At 46.9% G+C, this 10,720-nt stretch overlaps 1 protein-coding gene across 1 annotated transcript; it reads right to left on the reverse strand.

Annotated features, from left to right (window-relative positions):
- Nucleotides 1-2,780: 2,780 nt before the first annotated feature.
- On the reverse strand, nt 2,781-7,475 carry LOC149358269 (uncharacterized). Its single transcript, XM_089570307.1, has 2 exons — nt 6,576-7,475; nt 2,781-3,343 (listed from the first exon to the last, which is right to left on the reverse strand). Exons 1-2 carry the CDS (start codon nt 7,378-7,380, stop codon nt 2,823-2,825), a joined length of 1,326 nt encoding a protein of 441 aa, XP_089426433.1. The 5' UTR covers nt 7,381-7,475; the 3' UTR covers nt 2,781-2,822.
- Between the last annotated feature and the right edge of the window lie 3,245 nt (nt 7,476-10,720).

The following is a 10,720-nucleotide window of genomic DNA, read 5'->3' on the forward strand; positions in this document are numbered from 1 at the left end:
GGTTCGTTCGAAGCATGTCTGAGAAGACTAATAGTCTGCGAGCCCTGTAGAAACGTGATTGCATGCTTGATTGGTCAGCTGGCCACGACAAGGAGAGGGAAAACCTGTGCGAAACATTGTCGACAGCACCAGTGCTTGCCATATTTGACCCGTCAAGGAAATGTAAGATAACAGCGGACGCATCCAGCTTTGCGCTGGGGGCGGCACTTTTGCCGTCGCATTCCGAGCACTGGCGACCAGTTGCTTATGCTTCACGTGTACTAGCTGACGCGGAGACAAGATAAGCGCAGATTGAGAAAGAGGCCCTAGTGGTCACGTTCGCATGTGAACATTTTCGCGATTTTATCACTGGCGTCGACGTAATTGTGGAAACGTACCATCGGCCACTGATAGCCATTGCCCCGAAGAACCTGTCAGACATCCCTCCTCGCCTACTGCGTTGCTTTCTGCGTCTAATGCCGTTCAACATTTCCCTGCAGTACGTCTCAGGGAGAGACCTTGTTCTGTCCGATGCTCTTTCAAGAATCTGATACGACAGCGATGAGCCAGCTCAAAGCGAACTGTAAGACGTGGCCATCCATGCAACGGCCGTCCTCTTCACTCTCGTCAGTGACACAACAGCCAAGCGGATAGCAAGAGAAACGAGTGAAGACGACGAGCTAAGGCAACTCATTGAAGACCTACAAGATGGACACAGCGTAATAGGTCACCTAGCTCCCTTCGAAGCTGACCTATCATCTGTGGAAGGCATACTGTTGCGCGGTTCTAGAGTTGTCATTCCGAAGACCCTGCGAAAATTTATATTGCAGCGCCTACACGAGGGCCACTTTAGCGTCGGAAAATGCAAAGCAATGGCCCGAGTTTTGATGTATTGGCCTGGTATGGCGGCAGACATAACTGAGGAAGCTTCCAGATGTCAACTTGCCGCCGTTTCGCTTACAAGCAACCAAGCGAACCGCTAATGCAAAAGAATTGTCCCGCATTACCGTGGGCTAGAGTAGGCATGGACTTGTTCGAGCATGCCGGAAACAACTACCTCGCAGCCTACGATGCCTGTTCCAGTTACCCTGAAGCAGAGCCGCTTCCTCAAACTACCAGCCACTGTGGAATAGAAAAGCTGGCCATGATATTTCCACATCACGGCATCCCGCTTGAAGTATGCACGGACGGCGGACCACAGTTTTCGTCACAGGCATTTCGTGCTTTTGCAAGAAAGTGTGAATTTGCCCATGTTGTATCTAGTCCCGGTTTCCCAAGCTCAAACGGTTTGGCAGGGAAAGGGTGAATGTTGCGAAACGTCTCCTAAAGAAGGCGTTATATGCGTGAAATACTTACGGATCGGGCTTCTAAATTACAGGACAGCACCACTCAAGGGCGGAAAAGCCCCTTGCGAGCTACTCATGAGCAGGAGGCTAAGAGGAAGGCTGCCCGACTTCGCAGACCATTGCTGTAGGTACGAATTGCGCACAAGACACACACAGGGAAATGATTGTGCACAATTCGTACCTACAACAGTATGCATCAACTCGCCCAACAAGAAGTTCTTCTTAATTCGCAGACCATAGCACACCGGAGGTCAAAAAGCACACGCAAGCCCACCCTCAGAGGCGTCCACTAGAAGCGCTCGGTGAGCATGACACCGTTAGGCTGCTCGACAAGAGAGTGTAGACCACAAAAGCCCTCGTAGAAAAAGCCGTTGCCGTCATTTCGAAAGACGAAATCAAGCCAGATGAAAGCTTAATTAAGTGTGTAGTCGATTTGCCCCCTTCAACGTCAAAAAAATGTGTTCAGAAACTACTGGGCGCAGTAAACTACTTCGGAAGGTTCATTCGAAACCTTCCTGAGAAGACTAATAGTCTGCGAGCCCTGTTAAAACGCGATTGCATGTTCGATTGGTCAGCTGGCCACGACAAGGAGAAAATGTGAATGTAACAACGGGCTGCGTAATACGAGCCCACCATACCACCGCAAGTCCCCACCCTCAAAATTTTTGGGAGGCCAACATGCATACAGACTGGGCAGCCGGCTAGGCGGCTATTCCAGGGCAGCATACACTTCCCGCACTGAATCATTTTGCTCATGGAACTGTGATTTAAATGACCGCGGTGATTTGGCGTTGCGGTCCATCGCAGCTCCTCCAGCAATTAAACAGTCCCATCAACACAAATAGATCGCATAACACAACACTATTTTTCTCAATAAGCAAAAAATGAATACTGTAGGGCATGATTTCAATGCCGTTTTTAAGCGTTCGCCCCAATATGTCAACGAAGAACATATCATCACTGCACAGAATAAAACCGTAGTCAATGGTCTCTGGCGTATTGCACAGACGGCATTTCACCGTCCATGGCACAAACATCCCTTTAGCATGAAGTAATGCCTTGACAAGCAGCGTCGATGTGTGCAGTTTAAAGAAGAACGTTTCTGTAGCAGATGAAATGCACATTCGCAACCGAACACGCATCGTGTTGAACTGCACCCCACTCTCGCGGTGTGCACTGCACATCGTAGTCTTCATCAACTTCCATTTTCTTTGCCCCACGACACTGCCTTCTACGCAGCACAAATACATGCTTTCGCACTGATTCGCATGAAGTAAACATCCTCTGTTCGGTAACGACATCGACACCAACTTGAATTCGCAGGAGTGAAAATATTTAAATTTAAATTTCTTGGTGATAAATCCGTCTTTGCTGCCAGACTAAACACAAAATGGCCTGAAACGGCCGGTGAATTAACTCTTACCTAGAATATTATTTGAATAGTCCTTTGCTCAGTATCCCTTTAACATAATGATTCTGCGACTACCTCGTTCTGCTCTAAAATAAATACGGCACCATCCTGTACTTGGCGATGGAGCAGTACTCCTCCCAGTGCTTGCCGTACTTCTTGGAGCACTTTTCGTCGTCCCTGTACGTTCTGTGAATGTGGAGTCCTACGAGGTACATGGTGTACACATAAGGCACCAGGCTGTGAAATCCACTCGGTACGGCCCAGCACAGTCCAGTGAGGATGTCGAGGACGTAGTTGGCGTGTCGGCACAAGGACCAGAACCCCGAGACCAGAAGGACGTTGGTCCTCTCCTTGCCAGTTGCGTCGACGTAAACAGCGTGGATCAGTTTAGGCGGCCGTCCCCAAATTATGCATTTTCCTTGCGTGGCTCTAACCAGTTGCTTCTCATAGTCGGAGCGATAGCAGACCGCTATGAGGATAATTCCGATAGTGGTTATCAGCAGCGCTGAGCCGGCACTTCTTTCCGGGCTGTTCTCAACCATGTAAAGGCTTGAGATCGGGTAGAAGAGGCTGAGGAAGCAGATGCAGCCCCAGCAGATGTAGAACCCTGCAAACATAAACATTTAGAGTTTTTCATTGCACTCCTTCTGTCTTTGTTCTAGAGGCAAAAAAAAAATGAAAATAGATTTTAACGAAACCTCACTTCTGAAGCGAACTTCTCTCAACGGTCGCTGCGGGATCTTTGGGTTCAAACCCAAGCAGGTATGTGCAGGGCAACATCATCGGCGAATAGTTTGAATTTAATTATCCTTTAGTGTAACGCTACACACAAGGCCAGCTCAATGAAACGAGTCATGTTTTCAGAAATGACCGTAAGACACATATATTCACCTAAATATCAATTCGATTAGTGAGAGGCCTTGCGCTTACACAGATTAGGAAATAAATCTATTTAGTGATTTAAGCACACCTTGAGCGAACTAAAAATAATAATGACCGGCCTGCGCTGAAGCATCCGCTTGAAAACAGCATGGCAATGGTTACTTTCCAGGCTCCCTTCTTCAGTAATTTTAATTTCTGCTCTAGCGTAGATGTTGACATGCAAATGAGTCTATGTATAGCAAAAGCTTGTTGCATAAGGACTGAAGAATCCTATGGTAATTGAAATCAAGGAAAGTATAGTTGACGTTCGCCTGAGCACAACGGGCTTTTCAGCATACCTGGGGTATTAAATCTCTATATTTTGTAAAGAAGAATACGCAAATTAGTGACAAAGACGAAAAGGAACATGCGCTTCAACAGCATTGCCATCCTAGCGCGTGACTGTGCTAGGATGGCGTAGGTTCATTTTCGCAGCTGCTCCCGTCGTCCCACTTCCTTTATACGTTTAAACACTTATACGTCCTAAACTAGAATACGCAGCATCAGTATGGGACCCTACACATGAAAACCTCGTATATTCCTTGGAACTAGTCCAAAATAATTCCGTTCGGTTCATTCTTTCAAATTACAACCGTACGGCAAGCATCACAGCCATGAAATCTAACGTGTCACTCCCACCGTTACAATCTCGCCGTAAAATTGGTCGCCTAACACTATTTCACAAGCTATATCATCAAGTTGCGCTTCACGACTATTTCATATCACCCCCAGAATACATTTCACGTCGCATCGATCACCGCCACAAGGTTGGCATCCCAGTATGCCACACCAAATCTTCTTTTCAGTCATATCTTCCTCGCACATCCGTGGAATGGAACCGCCTTCCCCCCAATATTGCAGCGATTGCAGACAAAACCTTTCACGACGCAATAGCTAACATTGTTTATTCAGAAGGAAGTTGATCATGTGTTATATCTGTTTCCACTGTGTTGTGTACATTGATTTTATGTTATTTACGCTTTGTGAATGTTGTTTGTTTTATTCTGGAGAAAATTTATTTTGTACTACCTGTTTTCACTGTATTGTATTCATTGTTCTTTATCCTAATTAACCCACTCCCCTGTGTAATGCCTTTGGCATTGAGGGTACAATAAATAAATAAGTAAATAAACACCGTCTCATAGTTAATGGAAGTGCCACAGGCCTAGAACTACGCAGCAGTACTCTGCCGACACCTGCGATGCATTAGGACGCTGAACAACCAGCTGTGCAAGTGGGCCTCCTTTTCTGCGCAGACTCCCTTCGCCAACGGGACCCAGCTTTCGTCAGCGGGACCGATTAGCACGATGCAGAAGACTGGCTCTTATCTCACGAACGGGCGAGCCTCTACAGAAAAGTATGGGACGATGTGAGGAAGCTCAATAATGGTATTTTTTCTCTTACCGGCATAGCTAACCTGTGGTATCTGAACCCCGAGGTGGACATCCGAACTTGTTCTGCCTCCCAGACCAACTTCTAGAAGTCATTGATCGTCCTCCTCTCAGCAAACTCCGCGCTGAACAACGCTCGTGCGAACGACCGCTGCACGTGGACGAAAGCTTTACAAGCTACGTTGGATAGGTACTGGACTACTTCAAACGTGTGAACCTCCACATGCAAAAGCTAACAAAATAAAACACATCTTGAAGGGCATCGACGTCAACGCCTTTCAGATGCTGATAGCGCGTGACTTGTGCACCGTTGCTGAAGGAACTTCGCGAGCAGAGGATCCTGACTTCTCAGCACCCCCGGCAGGTTGAGTCGTTCACCGGGCTCAGGCCTGCAGCTGATACGTCCTCGTTGCTGCAACAGATAAGACTTTGCTCGCGAAGAAGTGGGGCGCCAGCTCTCACTTCTTCCGAACCCTCGAAAGCCACCATTATATGCGGGTCTGGCGCTTCGACATGCCATTTAAGAACACGTTGCTGAGGCTCTACCGACCACCCATTCGCCAACACCTATCGGTGCTCCACTAATATACGCCGACGTCATCGCCAGACCACGACCGCCTATCTATCCTTCGCCTTCAGTACCAATGCGACCACCGCCACAATCCCTGGAGCACCACAGACACACACAGTGCTGGAGATGCTGCTAAAGCGTATGTTCAGCTTTGTCACGAATGTGCATCTTACTATTTCTTTAAAAAAAACTTCATTGAAATCACCTTAAACATGCAAACAGAACCAGTCGAAGGTTTTAGAGAGCCAGTAAAGAAAAAATAAATGATGCTTAAACCACAAAACTTCGCATCTGGTAAACAATTTTGCACGTATTTCTCATTGTTGTATTTCATGTCGTCGCTGCAGCGTGCGAACCCATCATTAAGTTGAAAACAGTGGCATTTCAAGCTCAAACAAATTGTTTATGGTTTCTCAGTCTCTAGAGCGCCATGATAGCACCCGTTAACGGAGCACTTGTTGATAGGTTTATGACGTCCGAAGACCCGATCTCAACTTGTTATTTTTCAGCGCTTTTTTACCAACGCAGAAATGACTTTCGCTACAAATGTACGAAAAAATCTAAGCCATTTTTTTTGTGCGCTCTAATAAGTTTATTTTCAAATTTCCACGCATCATGGCCACTTTCCAGGGCAATCTACCAGGAAAGTGTAATTATCTTTTTTTTTTCATACTCCTGCTTGGCTTGACAGCCAACAGGGTTTTTGAAGTTGTGTCTTTTACTACAGGAATTTTTTTTTCGTTGCAATGCTTCTAACTGCAGACACTTACAATGATTTGGAACATTTGTTTCAATATTAATATAACAGGTTGCAAGCGACAGAGGCACCTAAAAGTCTAGAAAGTAACTAATTTTCAGTCTGGAGTGTAAGCAAAAATAAAAGCGTTGTCACATACCAGCTTTTAACATTAAGTATCATGAGAAGAGACCCCCTCCCCTCAAACGTCGCAACTTACCCGCTCTGTCGTAAGTTATGTCGATGGTGTGCATGTATCCGTCTTCCCAATAGAAGCACTTGGCAATATGCAGAGTCTGTACCGTGGCCGTAGTTGCCATCGACCAGTTCCAACCTGTCGATTCGACTTGTGCTTTCCAGGCTACTAGAACTAATAGCTGCCAGGCCATCATGCCGAACCGGCAGTTGGTCCAAAGCTTCACGTCAAACCATTCTCCCAACCTTGGGCACAGTTCGAGACCCCAGTAAAAGTCGAATACCATGCTTCCAGTGGTGCCGTGTTCTCCTGGTGAAGGGTATAGTTTTCCTTTTATATACAGTAGTATTGTTACAACGTAGCCCATCACGACTAAGGCTACTGTAACTCCGGGAAGGCTTTTGTAGATAGGCCAACAACGGACGTCCAGGATAAGAAAGGCATAGGCGGTTGCTGCCATTGTGAGCCCGTAGTATAACATCGATGTTTTCCGGTAGGCAAGCCTCTCCCCGGTAAGCATAGGCGGACCGTAGTAGATGATTCCGGGGAGAACCAAGACGCATACAACGGTATATGTCACGTAAATAGCAAGGAACATCCAAATTTTCGCATCACCGGCGTTAGCATTAGCCCAGGAAGTGTAGCAAAAGTTCAGAAAGCCCATCCTAAAGGCGTCTGATGTGGACGAACTGTGATTAACTACGAATGAGACGTAGCATATCATGGCATTCGGCACGAATACCATCAGAAAAAGGGGGATCAGCTTGTGGATGAAGAAGTTCAGTGGCTCTGGTTGGAGGGGATCCGGAACCGTGGAACCTGCATGCATTGGTACTTTTTTGAAACAAAAAAAAAACCTAAATTACTTGCAAATATTTCTTCTGTTAATCAGAGGGAGTTCTCGAGCATTGAACGCGTTAACTCTAAAGCCTAATGGAATTGTGGGGATTCGCTTTTCCCCTCACCCGTCATAGGCGACGAACCTCGCCTCCGGCCCTTTCCTTTGGTCTGCACCTAGAACTTTTTCTCGTTTTAGCGCGATAACGTGATTTAACGCGACAATAAGTTTTGCTGTGTTCTCGTTTTTTGTGATTGCGGTGCCCATCATTTACAAAAATGTCCTATAGCCGACTATTCGTAATTGGCCCACATAGTTCAAAACCTTTCAAAAGGCCATCTACAGCTGAAGTTTCAGGCAGATACATTTGTCTACAGACAACTAAAAACAGTTGTATGCTTCCAAAGCTACAGCTCAATAGCTGGCAATGAGCACCGCTTCGGGTGTGCACAGGCGCACATAAAAGGCTATTGACGGAAACAGGTTTTTCATAGCCGCCCATGGGCCTTTCTGTATACGCTTTGCCGAAAAGGTTCATGACACATCTTCACCAACGCAAAATGTTAAACTTGGATTTGAACTAGAGAGCGGCGACACCTTTCGCTAAATGGCAACATTTTTAAGGACCTTTTTCTGTCGTTCCTTACGCAGCAACTTTGGGCTTACTTTATTGCCGCGCCATCTGGCGGCATCGCCTCAGAAAGAAATAACAAGCCTCATGCGTCGTTCCTTTCTAGGTAATGTGAAACCTCAGTGATGAATGCGGTTGGAGATATTACTGATAATTTTGCGTTTCTTTTATTTGCTTGTTCTCCATGTTGTATTCAACTAGTTTTTACAAATTTGAATCTAAGCAGCTTAATTACCTTACGCTGTCGGAAAGGAGCGCGAAGAATAGACAGAGCCCAGCCAGCACTGGTAGTCGGCCCAGTATTGCAAATGGGTGGTTTCACTCTGGTCTCTTGTGAGCCCGTCCTTTGCCAAAAATCCCTGCCTCTCCCGTAACCGAGAGTAGAGTAAGCATGAAATGTTTACGGGCATAGCACATTGGTTGTAGATGGTACTAGTCAAAATCTTGGAATGGGTCTAGTGTTCAACACACCACACCATACCACATACTGTGCACTGGTCCATGTGGACGCAATCGTTTCCTGTGAGTGTCTGGGGAATCTCTTCCGGCCTGCCTCGTCAGCTGTATCCGGTTTCTGTCAGGCTCCATTGCTCGGCTTAAGCAGCTGTGACGGTGGCGGCATTGAAATGCAGGACGATGCAGAAGCGTACGCGGACACGACGAGACGCAGGCCTGACAAGAATGTATATGCAGGGCGTTCAAATACTCCGCGTGCGTGTATACATCTGCCTGCCAAAGGGGTAAACGTCCTGAGCTGAAGGCCCAGCGGCCGGTCATTTACATGCGTGAGTGTGGGACCGCAGCGCCATCCTTGGGGACGGTGCGAAAGCAGTTTTTCCGCCCAAAGCCCTTCTCGCCCTGGAGCTCCTCTCTTGCTCTAAGTGGACCTCTCTCTTAGAGAGTCTCGTTAAATCTCGTGCGGTGCCAGGATGCTCTCGTTTCAGTCCTTGGATGAGGGAAATTCAGGGCCCGGATGTTGGCTCTCGGTCTCCACGTGACGTCACCACATTGCCGACAACGGGATCTTAAAGCATTTCATGCTTAATACATGTCCAATATTGGGCCGATTACCAGTGCTGCTTGCAAGGCAGTGTGACCATATCACAGGCCCCGGTAAGAGAAAGCAATATATTTCAAATGTGAGACGTTCTGATGTAAAGTAAACCGCGACATAGACGCGTGCTTTTCGTTATTATAATTAATTTCTGTTCCTGAATCATGGTAGCTTCATGGAAATAGAATTAGCGAAATGGTTCCCCGTGACCTCTGAAGAACGGTGTTGCGTGCCACTGACAAGTATTCGCTGTTGCATCATAAGAAAACAACGCAGGCTTGTTCTGGAGAGAAGCCGTTATATTCGAGGCCGAGGACAAATCAGCACGCGGCTGCTTGTCCGCTGGAAGTTGCTGCAGCTTTGTATTTGCGTCTGCGGGCTTCCTCGTACAAGTCGCTATTATGCAGGAGCGGAGCGTCTTAGTTGACTGAAGACCCCGCCCGGAATTTGTACAGTTTGTGCAGAAATTTGTACAGTTGGGGATCAGAGTTAATGGAGAATACCTAAGTTATCTGCGATTCGCTGATGACATTGCCTTGCTGAGTAACCCAGGACATGAACTGCAAAGGATTATCAATGAGTTAGACAGGCAGAGCAGAACAGTGGGGCTAAAAATTAACATGCAGAAAACCAAAGTAATATTCAACAGTCTAGCAAGGAAACAGCAGTTCGCAATTGGTGGCGAGGTGCTGGAAGTAGTAAGAGAATATGTCTATTTAGCGCAAGTAGTGACCGCTGATCCGGATCATGGGAGGGAAATAACTAGAAGAATGAGAATGGGGTGGAGCACATATGGTAGTTTGCCAATATCCCTCAAGAGAAAAGTATACAACAGCGGTATCTTACCGGCACTCACCTATGAGGTAGAAACGTGGAATCTAACAAAGAGGGTTCAGTTTAATGTAAGTTTAATTAGTTTAGTTTATTAGGGTTTAATGTCCCAAAGCAACTCAGGCTATGAGAAACGCCGTAGTGAAGGGTTTCGGATATTTCGACCACCTGGGGTTCTTTAACGTGCACTGACATCGCACAGTACACAGGCCTCCAGAATTTCGCCAACATGAAAATTCGGCCGCCGCGGCGGGGATCCAACCCGTGTATTTCGGGTCAGCAGCCGAGCGCCGTAACCACTGAACCACCGCGGCGGGGCTTAAGTTATGGACAACCCAGCGAGCTATGGAAAGAAAAATGATAGATGTAACGTTAAGAGATCGGAAGCGGGTAGAGTGGCTGAGGGAACAAACACCGGTTAATGACACCCTAGTCGAAATCAAGACGAAGAAATTGGCCTGGGCAGGGCATGTAATGCGAAGGCAGGATAACCGCTAGTCCTTAGGGGCAACGGAGTGGGTTCTAAGAGAAGGCAAACGTAGCAGGGGGTGGCAGAAAGTTATGTGGGCGGATGAGATTAAGAAGTTTACGGGGTACGGTGGCCGCAACTGGCGATAGACTGGGTTAATTGGAGAGAAATAAGAGAGGCCTTTGTCCTGCAGTGAGCGCAGTCAGGCTGATGATGATGATGAGTAACTGCGAGAGCAGCTTATCAGAGAATTTCGAAGTGAGTGGTGAGTCATATCTTCAGGCATATGATTTCATTCCCGTGAATTTGCTGGCAAAAATATTAGACGAGCGGTGCTATAATGTGC

Source organism: Amblyomma mixtum, chromosome 2 (assembly GCF_055824585.1).
Source record: "Amblyomma mixtum isolate Tamu chromosome 2, ASM5582458v1, whole genome shotgun sequence".
Taxonomy (NCBI): Eukaryota; Metazoa; Arthropoda; class Arachnida; order Ixodida; family Ixodidae; genus Amblyomma; species Amblyomma mixtum.